This window comes from Stigmatopora argus, chromosome 22 (assembly GCF_051989625.1).
Source record: "Stigmatopora argus isolate UIUO_Sarg chromosome 22, RoL_Sarg_1.0, whole genome shotgun sequence".
Taxonomy (NCBI): Eukaryota; Metazoa; Chordata; class Actinopteri; order Syngnathiformes; family Syngnathidae; genus Stigmatopora; species Stigmatopora argus.
Window position 1 is genome coordinate 3,992,480 of NC_135408.1, and position 20,893 is coordinate 4,013,372.

The window sequence follows — 20,893 nt, forward strand, 5'->3', positions numbered from 1 at the left end:
AAATGTGATCAATTTTTCTCTATATGTTCATAATTGATTGTGGATTCATCACCTGTTTAATGAATGAGAAAACATTTATTCGTAAGATATAAGCCAGTTAAGTGTATTACTATGATTTATCTTCTAAAAGTAACTGACGAGAAGGGCCTTGACATTAGATTAATAATTCTTATTAGTAAGGTTATGTTTGTGTTAAATCCGCATTCATTTAGATTGTCTATCTAAATCTAATTAGACCCAAGCCAGATTGAATAGGTGTCTCACTTAGTTGAGCTATTATACAACTTTGAAATAAAGACAAGCTATCAAACATCTGGCTTGGGACTTTCTCATGGTTCCCTAATAAAGCAAGTCTACATGAATGAGGTACAAGAAAGAAATAAGGAGAGATATAGAGAACAACGGTGGTGGTGAAATGATGTGGTGATGATGAGAGCACTCAATGCTTCGAGAGCTACCGCTCCACTGTGTTCCTTGTCCCCAGCCCCTCGCCGCCCATTACCAGTTCTGACTGTCGCACCTCAAAGGACATCTCATCCTCAGCCTCTTCCACCATTTCCTCACCCCCCTCTTCCTCCTCATCAATATGGCAACTCTGAAGGAACAAGAAAGAGTTAATTTCATTGGGCGCCATTTCAAGTAAAAAAACAAACACCTTTCTCTAAGGACTCACTTTTGCCATAATATCTGCATATGCCATATAAAGATGATCTGTGTCTAATTTACTGAAATGAGAGAAAACATCAGATGATCCGTGGTATCATGTTTTGAAGACTTTTCACTACTGAAACCTCTTTTCTGTGAGTGCAGTACGACTGAAATGCAGAATAAGCTGGTGAAGTGGATCCGGTTTTGTTTCTTTCTCCTCCTCTTCGTCTCCTTCTTCTTGCTCCATTGCTTTCTGCAGCACAAAAAGAAGACAACTCAGAAAAAGTACCCCTCCAACTCAGAAAATTACCCTTTAAAAAAATAAATAAATAAATTCGCAGACACTCACAGACAAGTCATTTATCATTCTGTCTTCAAATGCGTAACCCTCGGTGTGAAGCCAGTTGCGCTTGTACCCCTCAAGGAACATGTTGGAAGCTCTATGCCTGTAAGTGACAAAAACAACCCATTCATTTCCTATGACACATTCAACATACACTAAAGACCCACAAGTGACATGATATTTTAACTTTAAAAAAATCAAACAACCTAAAAGCTTAGGTAAAGTGAAATTTTAACATGTCCTTTAATCTCCTTTAATCCACTTTCCCAAGTGCAACCGCGGCTCTTAACATTTCATTGTCACTTATACTTCTAACACTTAAGCCGCTGACGGTAAAAAACATAAGGTTCAAAAGGCCAGTTCAAAAGGATTCAACCTCTACGTATTGACAAACTAATTGAAATTCACAGCAGGAAAATGAAAAGAGCCACATGTGGCTCTGGAGCCGCAGCTTTCCACCATCTCTCATTGTCAAACACACTGAAAGAGTTAAGTCACATTTATGATACATTTCGGCAGATTTAATCTCAAATGGATGGGTTCCCAAAAGGGATATCTAATACTTTTACGAGTGTGGATTTTCACACCTTTACCTTGGGATATTGTATAATGGTGTCATCCTGAAGCAAGCAACAACAGCCCGGCGTCTCTGCTTGGACAACAGTTTATGCCACACCATCTTTTTAGATTTGAATGGGTGCTCCGTCTATAGAAAAACAACATAGCGGAACAGACACGAAACAACATTTACGTATGGTCATTGCTGTATTTACTGTCTTAGTACGAAAACGCAATTGCTAACCACTTCTAGGTGGTAGAGAACAGCGGAGACTTCCTGCACTCTTTTGACCACTTTCTCTGGGGCATCTGCATCCTCTGCTTTTCCTGCCATTTCTTTGTAGAGCGCCATCTGCCATCGCATTGACGGGTTGTCGACCTATACGGAGCACAGGAATAACACTCTGGAACTCTGAAAGGACTTGACAAAGGTGAAACGCTCGGAATGGGATTTGACCTTTCCCTGCAGGTGGAGATTATTCTGCAGGAACTCTCTCACTTCTTCATCGGTATCTCTCTGTCCAATTACAAAAAATTATCATATTTTCTTTGTATTTAATAAGGCTTTATTCACATCTAACATGAATTACCAAAGAATATCGAATCTTTGCCAAGTTGATAAGCTCCTGGTCGGCGGGGGAGCACATATTAAGGCCGATGGGGAGCATCTTCTTCAGAGCGGCTACGATGAGTGAAGTCTGCACCGAGTAGCGGTCCCCCCGTTTTTTCTTCTTGGTACGCTCTGCGTCCGAGCCTCCACCCTGGCAGAAAGTACAAGCAAGTATTCACAGTATCTCATAATGTGTCAAAACTGACACAGCTAGATGATTATCGCTCCTGCTGCATACCTTTCAAAGCGCAGCATAATATTTATTACGTAATGAAAAGTAGAACCCTGCAAATAGCTAGATAAACCCAAAAAGGGATTAGAGTATAAAATGCATTATTATAATGTGTAAATGAATAGGGAGATGGCTAAATTTGAAACTAGGAGAAAAACTGAATTTCTCTGAGCTCAGAGTCGTAAGTAAAGGGTGTGGTAATACTGTTGGGGTAACATATGGGTCTCGCTGGCTTTGTGAAAGGGAGTGGGCATTAAAGGAGTTTTAATCTGTAAAAATGGTTTGACGCAGGAGTGCAGTGTAAACTGGAGAGACAAACCATTTTTAGATTCATGAGCAAGATGACTCGTGGTGACGTAGGAAACAAAGAAGTTGAGAATATTAGATGTTAGCCGTTTCAGAGCAAAACACATTGACATTAATAAATTAGTTTCATACTGTTAATAGGACAGATCTAGTCCCTGTGCTTGCCTCTTGGACTCCTTTCTTGTTTTCAGATGTTTTGAGCTTTTAAAATACAACATTTTATTCAGATTGTCCATGTTATCTAGCACTAACTGATTGTATTACTCTAGATCAGGGGTGGGGAATTAATTCCACAAAGGGCCACAGTGGTTGAAGGTTTTTGTTCCAACCCATAAGAGGAAACCTTTCCACCAATCTGGTATTGTAGATATACAATCAGTGGATTGCAGTCAAATGCTTCTTGTTTCAGGAGAAATCTAATTGGTTAAACTGTCTGTGTTGGATCAGTTGGAACATAGATAGTGTAGCTAATTAATGTATAAGGTGAACTATCATACATAATTGCTGACTACAATGAGCAGTGGAAGTGATACATCGAGTAAAGGACAATTCTGGTTGGGGACTTACAATTTTCGTGCCCAATTACAAATAATCTTCAAAATGTGCAGGCCGTTTTGCGTTACTATTTTAGTACAATGTATATTGCAAATTTTAATCCAATGAAACAAACAAAGGATGTGCAGTATCACTTCAATATTACACAGTGCGACTATATTAGAACCTCTCTGACGTGTATATAAAAACATATAAATACTGTCCTTGTAAAGGCAATTTTCTAATACATCATCTATTTCAAGTATTAAATTCTGTAAATCCTGTTCCTGTGTTGTACAAGGGTGCATCAGCTATTTATTTGTGATTCTGATGCAAAAGTGTTATGGGAACCGGATGCAAAGCGTTCTGGGGAATAATTAAGTATGAAGGAATGTATTGGTTAAACTCATGGCCATTTGGAGCACATTCTAACATGGCAACCCCAAAGCTATAGCTCTTGATAGGCCATTTCATGTTAAACCTCAGGTGTGTTAGTGGGTTCAAAGGAAGGTAAACCATGAGGCTCCATGACATTTTCAGGGAGGAGAGAAGAAAGAGCACAGAGAAGTGTGAGGGGCCGTCAGGGATACAGCTCAGGATTACATCTCACATACAGCACTCGTGAAATGCTCTCGCCTTCACAATTTTTTTCATACATCAGTAAAACACTCACTCACACACTACTGAAATCCTGCATGCAATACTCAATACTACAGTTTTTTTTTTTTCAGTAGCACGCGAGAGTGTTTCATTAACACAATTTTAAATAACGCAGGTGAGTGGGTAAAAATGTCTTCTGTATGCTATAGAACATTTCAGTATCCTGTGTGACTTGCGATCCCAAATAATGTCCTTGACGGCCCCTCCTGGAGAAGACTAACGTAATCTTCTAGTGGCAGAAAGCTGCATTACACAAGCTACAGGTCAACCTCGCTGCTAGGAACGGAAACAAGAGACATTCTACAAGACTCCAAATCGACTATGATCAACAGAGAGCAAACTGACAGCATGATGGCACTGTGCTCTCACTGCCACTTTGGGCCTAGTGCTGAGCCCAGTGCCATGAGCCCATTTCTACAGCTGAGTACTTTCATCAAGCGCCTCCTGACTCCCCCCTCGCACACTGGCAGGACTTGGCATGAGTATGTGAGGGTCTGCCCTCAGATCCTTTACTGGAATAATGTTCAAGCCTATTTATCCAAGGACCACTCGTGTGTTTGTTTGCACTGGTAGGATGTATAAATAAATTTGAGAGAAGGGCTAAAGTTCCTCTGTGGGGAATTTTCAACATTATCTTTATTCGTATCAGTATTTTTAGCAATTGCAAAATCTCAGCTGACAAAGTGCAAACAGCTGCCTGTGCTGAAAACATGACATGACATGGCCTATGGAATTTGAACATTACTCTATATGTGGATGGTATATCCTACATAAACAAAAGATATTAGCCCAGTAAGAAATTGAAACATTTTCCACTCTTCTGACAACATGTTAAAAGTGTGTCTGTGGGAATATTACAGTATGTTTATTATTATATTATTTAACCATTATTGGATAAGTCACTATTTTTGGTAATAAAAATAACCTGATTGATATATTATCAATTCTTATTATATTTCTATATTTTCTAACATTAATTCTTAATCTAATATGAAAAGAAAGCATATAAATAACATCTAGAATCAAATGACATATATAATGACACTGTAAATTGACTGTCTTGGGGGGTGAATTCCACAATACTGAATTCATTCATTATTGCCTGCCATTACTGGTGCTAGACTTCCAAACCATTTGGACGGGGAGGGCTGGCAGGGATTATTCTCCATATCCAAATGGAATGCATGACTAGCCCCGTCAATAGCAGCCCATGACTGCTCAATAGAAATTGTGTGTATGTGTGTCGACACTTTTTCCAATATAGTAGAGGTGTGTATGGCAGTGAAAATGTAATGACTCGGTGTGGATAGGTTGTGCCAGTGTGCTGGGGAGGTTGATGAAAAGCTCCCCCAAAGTGAGGTGCCATGCGGTCAGCACAGCGATCGTGCAGGAACAAGATCTAACCTCTGATTCCCCGCCCTGGAAAACCCAGCCGCAACCCAACAGATGAGGACAACAAGGACAGCCAAAGAGAGAATATTGTTAACATAACTGCTTCTGCTCTCAAAGAGCTATTGAAATTAAGTGTTTACAGGTCAAAATAAAACATAACAGCAGGTATATCTAGAAAATAATCACGTGAATGAAGGGCTAACATCTGGTGATTAGATGCTTCACTTTGGCGACAAACATTTTATGTATTAGTCTAACATTTTCAAAGGTTTAATTTGGGAGTAACAATAAATTAAAATGGGAGGAAACACAAATTTTTCATATCACATGACGTACAATGAGTCACAGTGAACAAACTTCAACAACTCACCTTACTCATTTTGCTCTTACTATCAGCAGTGAGGAATGACATGTTATTGATTTCATTCATCACCACAAAGTTCTGCTCCTCCCGCTTGAAGTTCTGCAGTGATATCGGAAAATATCATCTTATACAAACGGGCGTCAATGTCAACGTGACCGGACGTTTCGTCGAAAGACGTTTGGTCCCCGGACGTTTGGTCGACCGGACATTTGGTCGACCGGACGTTTGGTCGACCGGACGTTTGGTAGAACGGACGTTTGGTAGAACGGACGTTTGGTAGAACGGACGTTTGGTAGAATGGACGTTTGGTAGAACGGACATTTGGTAGAACGAACGTTTGGTCACGGGGTTCGCTTGCTGTCAAATTATGACAGAGTTTACTGTTTTGATATTAAACTCACTCTCTCTCTCATGATTATAATTTTGAGAGCTGGTTTCAACAGTAACAACCCGACGACCAAACGTCCGTTCTACCAAACGTCCCTTCTACCAAATGTCCGTTCTACCAAATGTCTGGTCGACCAAACGTCCGGTCGACCAAACGTCCAGGGACCAAACGTCTTTCGACGAAACGTCCGAGTACCCAATGTCAAAGGTCAAATGAAAGCATGGTACACACATGAGATTTAGACCAGAAAATGAAGACCTCTCCGACCATGCGGAAGAGCTCCTCGGCATCTGGGTCTGGGCAGGTTAGCCACCTCGCTCTGCACAGAGAAAAGGATTCCAAGTATTCCCACAAGTTATTGAAATAGGCCAATTGACCAAACTAGTTTGTTTACAACCAATAGCAAACCTGTTGTTGTCCACATAACGGATTAGGAGAGGGTAGAGAGCGTACAGGTCTCGGCAGAGGACGGCAAACTCATCCCGTATAGTGCCGTCTTCCTCATCCCCTTCCGATTTGCCCTCCATTCGCAGGTGGTCTTCCTCGGCCACCACTTTTGAAGTGCGCTTTTTCAGTTTCTCCATTGTTGGGATGAAATGTGATTTAAGCATTTCTGGTTTGGCCCTGCTCACAATGGGCTGCGAAAACACTGGAAGGAGCAAAAAAAAATTGCTGCACTTTATTTCATGAACAGACGTTTTGACACAATGCATACAAATGGGTGGAGTTTAAAAATATAGTGACTTACCAGCCAACCTTTTCATCCAAGAGGCTTCATCTATTCCCAGATTGTTGACTACAATTTTCATGATGCTCCCCAGTAACTGATTGAGGTGCTCCGATGTGACCGCGGTGCAAAGCTGGCTCTCCATCTCGAGGAAGTTCTCCAGTCCTCGTTCCCACCAACGAGGCAGATAGTTGCACAACATGGGCAAAGTGATCTCAATTACATGAGGCATTTCTGTATAGCGAGCGCCCGACTCTGCCAAGTCACCGATCTCCTTCAGAAGAGAATCCAGCTCTGGGATGTCCGGACACAACTCTTGAACTTCATTGGGGAGGCCGAGTACTTTTGGATTCATTGGAGAAGGTGTGAAGAAAATACCATCAATCCAGTCCTTTACGACAATAAAATCTCTGCACAAATGAATAAAACTCACTGGCTCTTTCTCTGGGAGTTTTTGTAGTGTACACAGAGAAAGCATTGAATTCGTTCAAATGGGGCTCTAAATAGGCCACTGGCATGGCTGCTGCCAGGTGAGCCAAACACTCTCCAAGAGCTGGTCTCTGTCTGTAAACACAGATGATTGAATTCAGTAAAGACCTTTACAAATGCTAAAGGGAAATCATATTTTTGTTAATGTGCTAATCAGTAATCAGACTGCCTGCTTCTATTGCTTTAGTACATAATAAAATAAAATAAAAGCATATTGAAACCAACACAAAAAGACACTTCAATTAGGAGTTCATCAGAAGAATATTTGTATATGACATTCTAAAATGAAGGAAAGTGACAGAAGATAATACGCGTTGCGCTGACCACAAGGACACACAAATGGTTTTGCCAATCCTAGAGTTATCCTCTAGATCAAGGGTGTCAGACTCGGGTTGGTTCGCGGGCCGCTTTAACGTCAACTTGATTTCACGTGGGCCGGACCGTTTTAGATATAATATTTAGATTTTTTTTAAATAAATGGATTAAAAGAACTGGACTAAAAGTCCTGAATATTCAGTTTTTATAGATCTAAAACAATGTTTATTCTAGCTTTTTTATATATTTTTACATTTTACAAAATGATTTTTTAACTAAAACACAGAAAAAAATGATTAAAAAATTACATCTATTGATTTAAAAGGGGGGAAATCAGGAAATTTTATATACATCTATACTCTTCATTTTAATTTGATCCTAAAACAGAAAGTCGACACTCATGATTTACTTTCCCAGGCCACACAAAATGATGCAGTGGGCCAGATTTGGCCCCCGGGCCGCCACTTTGACACATGTGCTCTAGATGCTTATTGTATACGAGGATGATTTGTTATTTTTTGTTTGTGTTTTGTGTGGTCGACTTGGAATAATTTGTCAACATTTTGGTAAATCGTTGTTTGAGCATTCCTTCAGATGATCAAAGTTTGTGTTTTCTGAGTCAGATTGTGCTTAAAACAAAATTAACTTGGGGGAATTGACTTAGAGGTCAAACACATAAAAAGTTCTGTCATTACCTCTCAACGTGTGGATTCTTAACCGTCCCCAGAGAGTATATGCTGCACATGATGCGATAGCACGACATCTGCAAGTCGTCCACTGTGTGTAACCAGGAATGGAATATATTAGAGACAAACAATGAATAATAATTAGAAGAAGAAAAAATGACTCACACATGACATCATCTCCAAATGAATGCTGTGCAATGTGATCAAAAAGAGACGTGAGAACTGGAAGCAGGGCAATGGTGGTGTAGTTGATGTTCTGGGACACGCCCTTCACTTGCTAAAAGGGGAAGGGAAAACAGAAAAGCAATAAACATGGACATTTGCAAAGGATTAAAAAAAACTCAGGAAAATTGGCTTGTGTAATACCTGATTCCCTTTAGATACTTTCCCCAGTTTAAGATTTTCCACCATCTTCTCAATATCATCAGCAGCACTCTCGAAAAATGACCGCAGCCCAGCTTTAACAATCTCAGGACCGGATTTCATTACGGTCCTAAAACAAAGAAGAATGTTTCCAATCCATTCTATCTATTAAATCTATTTAAATCCATACTGCAAATACTCAACCTTGCATCCAATGACCGGGCCAGAATGTGAAGACAGTTAACAATGGCCGATGCGTCCGTACCTGTGCACATGTATAATTCTATCTTAATTTACCTTTGCATCACTACATCATGTTTGCTAGGTGGAAACAGTCAGCTTACCAAAAAGAGAGACTCTGTGTCTCACCAGAGCCGACATTTTACAGAAGATACTATGGAGGAGGAGGAAAGGAATGGAGGAAACAAATGAAAGTGGAGGAAAGGAAAGGAAAATGCAAAACAGGGAAAGCGGATAGACATGCGAAAAGGAGGTGTATGTGTTGTAAAACTATCATCACCTTGCAATCATCTCTTTCTCCTTATTGGATGAATGACCACCACTCCCTAAAACTTTAGCAGGTGTGGATAAAAAGTAGAGGCAGTGGTTTTTGAAATACTGGTTGATGAGAGGCATCAGGATCTGAAAAGGCGAACCTATCACTTTCAGTAACATTAAACAGAAAATAGATCTTAAATGTTGACAACAAATCATTAAGATGAACCACACCTTTGCAAAGAATTTGATTTCCTGTTCATGAGGAGACTTTTCCACTCGTCCACTGCTTACTACTGCCTCTGAAATCCACATTGAAAACCCGAGTAAAACATTTTTCCTAAACAAACGGTTCACGTATGCTAAGCAATTTTAGCAGTACCGAGATGAGCTATAAACTCTTGGGCAATTTCCATCCATTTCAACAATTTCTGAAGGAAGCCATAAGCAAATCTTTTCTCAATGGAGGAAATGTCGGATTCCATATCTTTCAGGCCCCTGAAGAACAAAAAAAACATTTAATTTCACTATAAAGGGAGCTAAAACGCTTTGGTTTCATTTTTCAGTCAAAATGATTAGACTAGGAGTTTGACCCTTTTACTCAATGTAATAATGATTGCATAACCATGCGTGCCTGTATTGCTTCTACAGTGATCGGCCTAAAGGTAATCTCCGGTACTCTAATCTAATTCTTTTTTTTTGTCCGGGTATTTAGGGTATCCAAGGTTATATTCTGCCAGAGCAATTTCTTTCTAATCTACATGTACTTATGTTACCTTGTGACAGCATATCCATTCAGTTGTAGGAACTTCAGTAGCTCGTAGGCCTTCTCTCGGTCTCGAGCCTTTTCCTTTGCTGTCAGAGTGTCGTATGGCACCAAAAGGGGATGCGTTCCGCCTCCTGACAAAACACAGAAGCAAATAAATTAAAAACAACTACAGTGGGGATGAAAAATAAGCACTCTTCTATTCTGATTCAGTTAAACATGCCTTTAGCTTGTAGTTCCAGCTTCTTCTTCCTGCCCCAAGTGTTATGATAATTTTCTGCCAGCTGCTCAGCCATAGACTGAACAGAAGAAACAGCATAAGTCCGCGGCAAAAAATTAGTGGTTTGTCACGTCTGACAATTAATTTCAATTCCCGCCCTGCCAAATTTTTATTCACTCATTAAATGGTAGGATCTTGTTAAAGACTATTCAAGAATAAATTATGAAGACTCAGCAGTGTTGGTGTTGAGGACATTTTCTACACAACAGATAGTATTAACCATTTTCTTATAACTGAATTTCTTTAAGAAAAAAACAAAAAACTAAACGCTGGCCGCCAGAGCAATGAAACTAAACGGATTAAAAGCATCCCTTCTGTTGCACCACTTCAGGTAAGTGACTCTGACTTCCTGTGTTTTTCGCTTTTTTGGTTTATTTTAGAAAGAAAAGGATTACGGGTTGCAGGTCAGTAAAGGTCATTCTATCAAATTCAGTAAAGTACCCCCTTAAGTGATAGTGGGTCTTAATCACAAAGATGATATCTATACCTGCAGGTCTCTTGAGAGGGCCATGTGAGTGATGTCGATAGGCTGCGGACTGTAACCATGACTCGGGTCATAGGTGGCCTAGAAAGGGGATGGTTGTCATGTATTATGAATTGATAGCAACAGTGTATTCTATAGTCTACATACCTGAGCCGTTTGTGATATTTTGCGCGATGCTGCCTTCTTCTTGTCTGACTCTTCTTCCTCTCTCGCTTTGTCTATAGTCCACTCCCAAGCAACCATTGCTTTGACTGACTCTTTGATGGGCCAGCGGTAGATCTCCTTGTCCTGCAAAAAACAGGGTGATCGTTGCCATAGATAATGTTGTGTAGAATAAATGCAAATACATATTTTGCGCCCTTACTTTCTCCGAGAATGTCTTGTAGGGTCTGAGCATAGGATGCGTTTTTGCGTTTTCATCCAGGACTTCACCATATGACCAATTATTTTGGATCTATAACATTGAGCAAACACTGAACTTCACAATAATGTTCTCTTTAATTATCGAGTCAGAGAAAAGAATTAGCCATCAGTTGGACTTGGAAATCATGAATCACTCCAACTCAAAGGGTATCTCAAATTCATAAACACATATAATGTAAGGAAGTTGTACATTTGAAAAAATAAATGGACATATATGAGCCACAATCACTTGACTTTTAAAAAAAAAAGTTGTGCAGTAGTGTAAACCACTATACAATGCTGCCCTCAATCAAATCAGGACAGTACACAAACCCCTTACCTTCTCAAAAGCCCATTTATCATGTGTATATTCAGCATATTTGTTGATGAAGGCATCTAGTCTTTCAGGAATGATTGTGCTGTGAGAGATAGTTGACAAATTGATATTTTAATTAAAATTTTGAAGACCTTGTTAGTATTATTTGAAAAACAACAACAGCAATAAGCTTACTTTGTTGTCTCTACTGGTTTTGGATCAAAGTTTCCTTCGGCATCCACTGAGGCCTTCTTTTCAGTCTTGGAAGAATAGCTTGCATCTACGTAATCTGGGGGAATGGCGCCGGCAATGGCGCAGATGCACGGCATTGAGATTTTGAAAATCTCAGCATCAAATTTCTGTCGATCACAATAAGACGTTTGTGGACTTGAACACATTTTATCATTTTGACAGCAGTACCTTGTGTGCAAGGGACTCGAATATGCCCCAAAAAAGCTTGCGAGTCAGGTGCAGCTCTTCTTCTGATGCCAATCCAAAGTTACCCCAACCGTTGGGGAGGCAGTAATATTTCCAGCAACGCTCATAGTGGTTGGTCAACAGCTACGGGACACACATGAATAATATTTGCTGTATAAATGACTACAGTTCATGAGTATTCTGAGTGATGCCACATTGGAACTGAAGACATAAATGAAATGAGGCCTTTGACAGTGACAATCTAATTTTTACAAAAACAAAAAAGTGATCAAACTAGTAAAATGCTTTAAAATGTTATTAAGTGATTCAATAAAATTGACTCTCGGCATTCAGCAAGAATAAAAAGAGTGTCCACAATTTAATGGAATCATTTTCTTAAAACAGTTAAGTGTTTTCTTACTTTTAGTGGCATTTTGGCATACTCATTTAGAATTGGAACATCAAAAACCAGACGACGTAGCAAATGCTGAAGCATGGATGGACGAAGATGCCTGCAGCAAGGAACCAAAAAATAGCACAGACCATTAAAAAAACCCACATATACACATATATAATGCATACAATAAACAATAAACTGTTTAGAGATTCTTCGTACTTGCACAGAGCCATGAGGCATTCCTCAATGATGTCCCTTTGGGCCTTTGTGAAGGCTCGTCCCCGAGACAGCCGATAGATTGTATGCAACATCGAATCAATCATAATAGCTCGGTGATCGCTACCAGCAAAGAGGGGGGCGCACTTAGTGATAAGTGGCAGCACAGCAGAGCACAGGTAACGATTCAGAGCAAGCGCCATCTCGGTTGTACCGAAGGCAGCCTAGCGGAAATACAGTCCAACAGAATATTACAAACAGCATTCAAAAAGACCAAAGTGCACAGTGCCTTTAAACCTCACCGTGTCGAGTGAGGCAGCAGCCCTCATGTCAGGCAGGAAGCCCACCTCCAGCACATGAAGCAGGAAATCCTGATTATCAATACCATACACTCTGTCCAGGAACAGAACCATGGGAGCTTTGTGATCTGGCACAAAACTGGCTGACATCTTCGGTTCTATGATACTGTTGTCTGAGTAGAAGAGAAGACACTTAACAAGGACATAACTGGTCAAAACTATAATAACACCCTGAGTAGAAGAGAAGACACTTAACAAGGACATAACTGGTCAAAACTATAATAACACCCTGGTAGTGTGGGTTATTCCAGGCATCTCTTCTTAATTAGAAACAGTATTTTTTTTGAGAAATTGAATATGACGTCCTGAGTGTTTACCTTTTCCAAAAGAAGGAATCTGAACCGGAAGGCTGATGACGCCAACCAAATCCTCAAGAGGGACCAGAGACCTAAGAATGGCTCGGATCCTCAGAGCCTCACCCTTTCCAGCTTGAATCAGCTGTTGAACAAAAATGTGATCTTTTTTTTGTACAGATTCTGTCTTGGCTTTTCTTTTCTTAACCTGCCGAACAAGCATCTTACATGCATTTCTGGAGCACAACGTCCCAACAAGTCAATTAGTGCTGAGTAGAAAGACATGACGGCGTTTCCCAGGTGCACCCTGTTTTCTTCATGCTGTTCCTCTCCTCCAAACCTACAACAGTTTTACCAGAGATTATTTAGATGTATTTTTTCCGGTATACCAAGTGGATCTGAGGATCTTACATGGGGAAACGCCTGTCTTTCTTGACACTGGGGCCATCCCTGGCAGGATCCTCTGATATTTTAATGGCTTCTTCAATAGCAGCCAGAAGACCATTACCACCTTCACCTCTGAGGGCTGGACCAAAGCATTCGGGCCTACGGATTAGTAGCCGCACCACAACATTGGCATTCTCCTCTACACTCTCCCCTGTGGGAAAAACAAAAGTATACTAAAACCACATGCTGTAAACGAACTAACCAAACAAAATGGAACACACCATTAACAAATACGGCAAAACGAAGGAAATCGAGGTATTTCTCTCCACCGCATGGATTCCACCCAATGTCAGGGTAACCCTTGGAGAGGAGCATTGGACAGCTCTGAAGCCCACATCCAGCCAGATACTTTACCACCTAGAATGACATCATTCGAATCAAGTACTTCTTCTTGTTTCTAAGGATTGCAAGGCTTTTACCATTTCTAGGTCTTGTTCTTGTAGAGCCAACGCCAGCTCATTGTTGTCAATGCAGGAGGCTGCCGCCACATCCAAGGGTGTTGAGCCCCGCATTCCTAAAGAAGAGCATATACAATAAGACGGGATGAAACAGAAACACACTCTTCCTTTTAAAAAAAATCAGTCGCGGTGAATACAATCACCGAGGCCGATGCCGCTGTTCTGCAGCAGATAGCTGAGATGATCAAACATGGAACGCTGGTTCTGACGGCTGATGCGACAGAAATAGCACAAAAAGCGGCAGCAGTTTGTCACCACACGTGGGAATCTGATCTCCTGCATACATAAAAGTAGATTAAAGAGGAAAAATGTAAAGTAGTAGCGTTTCTTCAACGTAAAGTATGTCGTGATAAAACTATTCCTAGAGGTAAATTTTTCCCTAAAAAAATAGTCAAGTAAATGTATATAATATACTATAGTACAGAGTATATTTAAAAAAAAATACCTTTGAGTCTCCTCCACCCAGTACATTAACCATGACCTCCATGACTGTTTCATGCATGCCCAAAGCTCTCATCAAATTTGGGTGCTGATAGAAAACTTTGTTGCTCATAATATTCCTATGGAAGAGAGTTCATGTGTGATTTAAGAATCAAGGATTGGCAATGGTGGATAATATAGGAAAAATAAAAATCTACCCAATGCTTTGAATCATGAGCCTCTCCTCCTCTGGACCCATCTGTACGATCAAAAGGGAGCGTATTTGTCCCAAGCACTCCAGCAGATCCATTGTGTCCTGAATGGAAACTGCGTTGATGGTGTAGGCCTTGGGAAGGGCCCGCACAAGCTCCCCCAGCCCGTCATATTGCCTGTGGAGGAGACTGAACATCATACGAACAAGTTCTGGGTTCTGGATAAAGGACTCTTGGGCCCAATGAATCGTGGAATGGGAAATCAGCTCCTGCAGGGTGCCTGGGAAGAATCAAGGTGTAAAAAGAGAGTGGTATGTTTGCAAGACCTGAGAAGGCTCACTTGGTTTTTTATCTTCCTCTGGCTCAGGTTCCTCCTCCACCTTCTTCTGACGGATCTTCTTCACCCTTTCCAATAAACGGAGGAGTCGTCCACGAACAGAATTATCTACTACCTCTTCTTCCTCCTCTTCCTCAATATGAACGCCTGACATAAAATATTACACTTATACACCTGAGCCACAGTTTTCATACGATGCTTAAAAGTATGTACACTGAAAAGAACCAACCACAATGCCCCAGTAAAGTATTGTGAAATGCTTGGAGGGCCTCGCGGACTTCATCTGGAACTGGACAGTCTTCATCTTCTGCACAGTTCTTGAAGTTCATGAGCATGTTGACCTATGATGAAACGATGTATGAAATGACTGTGAATAATCCTTAGAAGTTGGTGAATTTCTTAACAGTTGAATATGGTCAGGTGCACATTTACAACATAACTCTGAGTACCTGCTCTTGTGGTGGCGAACGGAATTCACGGGTCTTCCGTGCTGTCTCAGCAGCACTCATGGTGAAGGCTAACATGAGTTCATTGTACCGCTGCCTCTGATTGGATTGGATCTGGCTGACTAGCTTGTCTGAAAAGGCAATGATAGCTTCCACTCTGTGCCGAAGTTCGCAATCGCAAAAATATTGAAGTAGAGTGCACATCTGGAAAAAAGGTTGGCAGGAGTATTTCAGTTCAGTTGGCATTATTCCCTTTTGAGTCAATAACAACATACCTGTAATTTGACAGACTCGGGCAGTTTCATCTGGAATAGGCCTTGCTCTAAATGTTCCTGTTTGGGCTCACCACTTGTCTCGCAAGATTTAATCTCTTTCTCAGTTTCTTCTGCTCCTTTCTCTCCATTTACCGGATCAGTCTCCTTGACCATTTGTTCATGTGGGATGATGGATTCTGTCATCTCTAATACGTCTTCTTCTTCCAACTCTTCTTCCTCCTCCTCTTCTCCAATGCCATCATCATCAAACTCCTCCTCTTCTTCTTCCAGCACATCTTCCTGCTCCTGACCTTTCTCCACCTGAGGTTTCTGTGCTTTAAGTTCTTTGTCTTCATCCACTTTAGCAACCTCCTCACCCAGTTCCTCTGGCTTCTTGCCACTAAAAACTGTAGGCTCGATCATTTTCAGAATATGGGTGACATCTTCATCGTCAAAAACGCCCATAATGAGCAGTGTACTGATGAGCTTCAGAATTGGAACAAAGTGGAACTCGACACTACCCCCTACCGGATCTCTCATGGCTTGACCTCCGTCCTGCACAGCTTCTATCAGCATAGTAAGTGCTTTGGTTTTAAGCACCTGGAAATGAAGCAAAACATAAATGAAGCAGGACTTGTACTGCCTGCTCGCTCTCTGGTGGGTCACCTCACCTGTAAGGGAATTACTGGACTCAGTGTGTAGAGGTCTGGATTGGTTCCAACAAACCCAGTAGGAGAAAAGTGGATTTTGGGACGCAGGCATGTGGTGAGCCCGACGCCAGGTAAAGCATGGGACATGACAGAGTACAAGGTGATACTGCGAGTGTCATCTGACATGGGCACTATGAATTCTTTGTTAGTTCCAAGTCGATTCCTCTTAGCAGACTCCAGGTGCATGCTGATCAGAAGGTCGTAGAAGCCGCTCCTCATTGGGCCAGGAAGATAGGTGTTCTCTATTGCGTAGAACAGCTGAGATTCGTCAACATGGCTACACAAAGCGTGGGCCACTCGGTTGTTTCCCAAGGCGCACACTGAGCCGTACAACTTCAACGTATGGTAGTGGAACTTCAGCAGATCCATTCTTTCAGAGAGCTCCAGGATATCAATGCACCTGGTGGGTAGGAGAAAATGAACATCCTAATCAAGGGACTGTAGGGTATTGGGTTTAAAGGCCCACTTTTTCAGTTTTTTTCACACACTAATTAAATGATAGAATCTTGCCAAAGAGGATTCAAAAATCTAATTCTAAAACTACTCAGGTGTAGGGTACATGTGGAATTTTGAGACACACCTGTTCTCTTCTGGAATATGGAGGGCCATCATGGCGAGTGGCTCTTGACACTGAACAAGCCAACCAAGTCTCTCGCTAATGCGCCCTGTCTCAGGAGCCAGGAAATGGTTGGGCATGCGACTCCAAATGACCGGAGTTAAGATTTGGACATCCAATCTCGGAGGACACTGAGGCACTGGATTCTTGCGTTCACTACGGAACATGGCGGCCGAGATGGGCATAATGTTCTGGCACAAAAATCATATGAATCAATCATTAGAAAAAAACACTTTTAAAAAAAGTTGTTTTATGACTTGGAACTCACCTTCAGTTTACCAAGCTCAATTTGAATCATATTCTGGCTGGAAGGCAAAACAAAAACTGCAGGGAATAGTTTGGTGTTGGGCTCCACCTGAAACACGTGACAATGTTAAACAAATATACTGTTATAAGTAAATGAAAGTAAAATAGACTGAATGTTCCATCACCTGGTAGAATGTATTGATCTCTTTTCCATTTGCAGTAAAGGTCATTAGTCCCGTGTCCAAATCGATAAGGCAGCCAATCACAAAGTCTTCTTGGCTCACTCGGGTCTGTTGGGAGCTGCTGAACTCACCTCCCCAAACCATGTAGCAGTTACTACGTTTTATACTGTGCCCCAATAACATATGGCCGTTGAGTTAGAATTTATCATTAACAAAAGAGAATATACGTATATTCAGCTGTAACATACCTATCATGGATGTTGCCTTTATCATCACCTACGGTGACTGTTACATTCCTGACTTTACTGAGGTCAAAATGAAGATCATATTGATGATAGTCGGGGGTGATCCAACCAACCCAAACACAACTCGGTTCTTGGCCAGCAAATACTCGCACAGAATAGTAGTACTGGTAAAGGAAAGTTAATGTAAATTATCGGGAGATGTTTTGACTATGAATACTAGTTATGATTTCATACTGTGGTGGTGTTGAGAATGATGTCCACGTCATCCCTGTCATCTGGTACAACATCTTCCACTAAGCGGGGCATGGTTGGAATAACAGGCTGTGGGGTTATCAACGCGGCCTTCTTGGCCTTGAAAAGGAATCTGTATAAAAATGCATGTATTAAATATTTTTTGACATTTGTCAAACCTCCTCTGAAATAACTTGCTATGATCCAAGACAAACCCTTTTTTCTTGCTCTTCTCAGTTGAAGCGTCCTTCTCATTCTCTCCATTTTTGATGCCAGGTATCTCCTTGGGCACAGAGGGTTCTTTTTTATCTTCTTCCTGCTCTTTACGCGAGGCTGACTTCTTGAGTATTTCAAACTCAGAATCTGGGTCCACCTCTACCACCTCTTCTTCAGGGATAGTGAGGGTGCGAGTGAGGAGGGTGGTCCCCGCAGGGACTTTGAAAGTCTCGTGGAATTCGACTGGCATACTGAGCCTTAAGAACAGCAAATCCGTGTTAGCGTTCTGGGATCCAAATGTCTTGTGGATCACCTTGAGACAAGGAGCAGTTTCCACTGTCCCGTCAACACGTGACATCTAAAAGGTATTCAAGGAGGTTACATATGAATAAACAATATAGTAAATTACACACGCTATAACGTGTTAATGAGAAAAAGACACCTCTATGTGAGGGTGATCAGTTGGTACAGCAATGTACTGAGGGAGGCTCTTGCTGAACCACATGGTGATGTCTCTTTTCATGTTGATGGCGAAAGGTTCAAATCCCTCCTGCAGCCCACAGATGGCAAAGTAGCGGAGGCTACTGACATTCTGACCCAAGTTGAGCCGTCCCACCTGGGACAGGCCAAGACTGCATACAGGTATGAAGCCTAGGGATGGTTTACATATACTCTCTAAATGAAATGTCAATGCGCAAGAGATGCCGTGGTTTTGAAGAGGATAAATTATTTTTTTACTCTTCTTACAGGTTTTATCATTCCTTGTAAATGAACAGAAGATGAGGACACTACATTCCGGAGAAAAAAGAAAGCAATGAACGCCTAAGCTAAATACATTTTGATATGAACAATTAAAATCCTAGACATTGTCCCTAAAGTGAATCATGATGCCTTGATAATATTCAGTCAAAAAGCTGAGAGTTACCATTCACACTGTATCTTCTCCAAATAGAGTCACAGCTTACAGACACATGGTGAGTAAGACAAACAACATGTAAACGAATAAACCAAGTGAAATTAAATTATATACTGAATAATAGCTGAATAAATAAATATATCTAAAGTTTGGGTTGTGTTTTTTCACATTTGTGCCTTAGGTCTTGTTCTGACTGGTGGCGATTATTAGATTTTTAGCCCATCCAGATTGAAACTGGATGGCTCTTTTGTAGTCGGAACACAGAAATGTTTTTTAGATGCACTGAAACCACATACAGGCTGTAGTTTAAAACCTTTGGTTTGATTACTAAACAGCACATTTTCAAGCAAACCTTGAGACAGTACTGGTCTAATATTTCAATATCATTACTTGTTAATATTCTTACCTTCTCCTATTTCAATGTCCTTAAACGCCATCTCAGAGCCTGAATCACTGATCAACATCTCTCCATTGAGTGTGAACATGATGTTCATCTCTGTGAGATCAATCATGCAACCCACCACATCACCAGATTGCCATTGCCGACCAAATGACTCAGTTCCCACGTGCCAGCGTTGGGCCTGAAAATGACAAGTTTAGGTACCATTTTACTTGCCAGTCCTTCCCACAAATGGCTAATTCGTACCTTGAAACCATTGAAGACGTAAGCCAACTCATCTGCACCAAGTTCGGTGTCAGCTCGAACGCTTGGTCGGGCCCAGCCCACCCTCATCTCTCCCACTGTCACGGCCTCAAATTCAAAGTACCACTTTCCCTGCGTGACGCCATAAGACTTCTCTGCTCTGAACACTCGGATCTTATCTCCATGAGTGCTGCCTGTTCCAGGGCCACCTGCATGAGCACAAATAATGTTGTTTCTACAAACCCTTCCTCAGGTTTGATCAAATATTGTTAAATGGGATATTACACAGTTTATTTGTCTTATTGTACAAACATACAGCTCTCCTGATCCGGCGGTTCAATGTTGTAACCGTAGCCGATTAATGTTCGAACCGCTGCACACACTGTATCACGGTTTGTTTTTTTGGTCTTTTCATCCAATAGGTTATAAGGAACCAGACGAGGATTGCGTTTATTCATGATGTCCTGTAAATGCACAAATTGGAAAAGTTATTTTACGTGCAGATGATGTCATGCCCTGGATGCAGAAATGTACCTGCACAATACTATATGTCCAGCCCTGTCGAACTCGGTCTCTAGCCCAAACATTGTGACCGTTTTCTGCCAGCCTCTCCACGAGAGTGTTCTGATTAGGTGTCAGCTTGACGTGATTGAGGTCCAATGGAGCGGGTTTATAGCCATTACTCTGCATGTATCTGAGGAACAGCATATGTAAGATGGTGACAGAAGCTTTTGGAGAATTTCAACAGTTTGAAACGGGCAAACACTTACGTTTTTGGAAGTTTGGTTCTTTTCAGATTCTCCTCTGCTTTCTCATCTCCCATTCCTACATGGCACCCAAGTGCCAATAAAGTCCTTTGAAAAATATTGATTGTGGAGTTAGAAATGATGTTTATTATTTACAAGGATAAGGCACATACTTACTTGAGAGTCTCTCCGGACATTGCTAAGTTGTAGTTTTTCTCAGGTTCCGGCAGACTTTGGAAATCAACCAGGCAAGGATGGAGCTTCTTGTTATCGTCGCGGAACTTGAAATGACAGGAAATTGTGGATTTTTAGGAAGTGCTCTTTATATAAGTAAATATTTCCAGTGTCTACAGGCACTCACTGGTCCGTAGGTCCACCCTTGCTCAATACGAGTCACAGCCCATAACTCGTGACTATTCTCCGCTAGCTTCTCACGAATACGCTCCAAATGAGGGGGAAGAACAATCTGGATTTTTTTTTTAAATGCAAAGAATGGAAGATTTTGGAGGAAGAATTTTAGCCACTTTG

The 20,893-nt window shown here is 41.2% G+C and overlaps 1 protein-coding gene across 1 annotated transcript in view; it reads right to left on the reverse strand.

Moving 5' to 3' along the window:
• Nucleotides 1-20,893, reverse strand: part of LOC144068546 (ryanodine receptor 1-like) — a 44,624-nt gene that overhangs the window by 15,752 nt on the left and 7,979 nt on the right. Inside the window, exons 22-81 of the mRNA XM_077593151.1 lie at nucleotides 20,727-20,831; nucleotides 20,543-20,646; nucleotides 20,390-20,473; nucleotides 20,154-20,313; nucleotides 19,936-20,083; nucleotides 19,623-19,828; nucleotides 19,383-19,557; nucleotides 18,503-18,711; nucleotides 18,060-18,418; nucleotides 17,848-17,977; nucleotides 17,617-17,777; nucleotides 17,372-17,534; nucleotides 17,209-17,295; nucleotides 16,905-17,131; nucleotides 16,286-16,724; nucleotides 15,636-16,214; nucleotides 15,364-15,564; nucleotides 15,144-15,255; nucleotides 14,918-15,061; nucleotides 14,584-14,857; nucleotides 14,391-14,505; nucleotides 14,089-14,221; nucleotides 13,907-14,001; nucleotides 13,709-13,844; nucleotides 13,452-13,638; nucleotides 13,269-13,380; nucleotides 13,065-13,185; nucleotides 12,691-12,860; nucleotides 12,392-12,612; nucleotides 12,197-12,287; nucleotides 11,779-11,919; nucleotides 11,554-11,717; nucleotides 11,383-11,461; nucleotides 11,005-11,094; nucleotides 10,788-10,928; nucleotides 10,644-10,721; nucleotides 10,100-10,175; nucleotides 9,887-10,010; nucleotides 9,493-9,608; nucleotides 9,345-9,412; nucleotides 9,136-9,257; nucleotides 8,960-9,009; nucleotides 8,820-8,880; nucleotides 8,619-8,745; nucleotides 8,418-8,529; nucleotides 8,262-8,343; nucleotides 7,196-7,326; nucleotides 6,784-7,104; nucleotides 6,444-6,684; nucleotides 6,267-6,354; nucleotides 5,654-5,746; nucleotides 5,296-5,310; nucleotides 2,140-2,310; nucleotides 2,007-2,066; nucleotides 1,794-1,928; nucleotides 1,585-1,697; nucleotides 998-1,094; nucleotides 792-901; nucleotides 674-725; nucleotides 521-595 (exon numbers count right to left, since the gene is read on the reverse strand). Coding sequence (XP_077449277.1) covers nucleotides 521-595; nucleotides 674-725; nucleotides 792-901; nucleotides 998-1,094; nucleotides 1,585-1,697; nucleotides 1,794-1,928; nucleotides 2,007-2,066; nucleotides 2,140-2,310; nucleotides 5,296-5,310; nucleotides 5,654-5,746; nucleotides 6,267-6,354; nucleotides 6,444-6,684; nucleotides 6,784-7,104; nucleotides 7,196-7,326; nucleotides 8,262-8,343; nucleotides 8,418-8,529; nucleotides 8,619-8,745; nucleotides 8,820-8,880; nucleotides 8,960-9,009; nucleotides 9,136-9,257; nucleotides 9,345-9,412; nucleotides 9,493-9,608; nucleotides 9,887-10,010; nucleotides 10,100-10,175; nucleotides 10,644-10,721; nucleotides 10,788-10,928; nucleotides 11,005-11,094; nucleotides 11,383-11,461; nucleotides 11,554-11,717; nucleotides 11,779-11,919; nucleotides 12,197-12,287; nucleotides 12,392-12,612; nucleotides 12,691-12,860; nucleotides 13,065-13,185; nucleotides 13,269-13,380; nucleotides 13,452-13,638; nucleotides 13,709-13,844; nucleotides 13,907-14,001; nucleotides 14,089-14,221; nucleotides 14,391-14,505; nucleotides 14,584-14,857; nucleotides 14,918-15,061; nucleotides 15,144-15,255; nucleotides 15,364-15,564; nucleotides 15,636-16,214; nucleotides 16,286-16,724; nucleotides 16,905-17,131; nucleotides 17,209-17,295; nucleotides 17,372-17,534; nucleotides 17,617-17,777; nucleotides 17,848-17,977; nucleotides 18,060-18,418; nucleotides 18,503-18,711; nucleotides 19,383-19,557; nucleotides 19,623-19,828; nucleotides 19,936-20,083; nucleotides 20,154-20,313; nucleotides 20,390-20,473; nucleotides 20,543-20,646; nucleotides 20,727-20,831 — 8,781 coding nt within the window. The remainder of the gene's footprint in view (nucleotides 1-520; nucleotides 596-673; nucleotides 726-791; nucleotides 902-997; nucleotides 1,095-1,584; nucleotides 1,698-1,793; nucleotides 1,929-2,006; nucleotides 2,067-2,139; nucleotides 2,311-5,295; nucleotides 5,311-5,653; nucleotides 5,747-6,266; nucleotides 6,355-6,443; nucleotides 6,685-6,783; nucleotides 7,105-7,195; nucleotides 7,327-8,261; nucleotides 8,344-8,417; nucleotides 8,530-8,618; nucleotides 8,746-8,819; nucleotides 8,881-8,959; nucleotides 9,010-9,135; nucleotides 9,258-9,344; nucleotides 9,413-9,492; nucleotides 9,609-9,886; nucleotides 10,011-10,099; nucleotides 10,176-10,643; nucleotides 10,722-10,787; nucleotides 10,929-11,004; nucleotides 11,095-11,382; nucleotides 11,462-11,553; nucleotides 11,718-11,778; nucleotides 11,920-12,196; nucleotides 12,288-12,391; nucleotides 12,613-12,690; nucleotides 12,861-13,064; nucleotides 13,186-13,268; nucleotides 13,381-13,451; nucleotides 13,639-13,708; nucleotides 13,845-13,906; nucleotides 14,002-14,088; nucleotides 14,222-14,390; nucleotides 14,506-14,583; nucleotides 14,858-14,917; nucleotides 15,062-15,143; nucleotides 15,256-15,363; nucleotides 15,565-15,635; nucleotides 16,215-16,285; nucleotides 16,725-16,904; nucleotides 17,132-17,208; nucleotides 17,296-17,371; nucleotides 17,535-17,616; nucleotides 17,778-17,847; nucleotides 17,978-18,059; nucleotides 18,419-18,502; nucleotides 18,712-19,382; nucleotides 19,558-19,622; nucleotides 19,829-19,935; nucleotides 20,084-20,153; nucleotides 20,314-20,389; nucleotides 20,474-20,542; nucleotides 20,647-20,726; nucleotides 20,832-20,893) is intronic.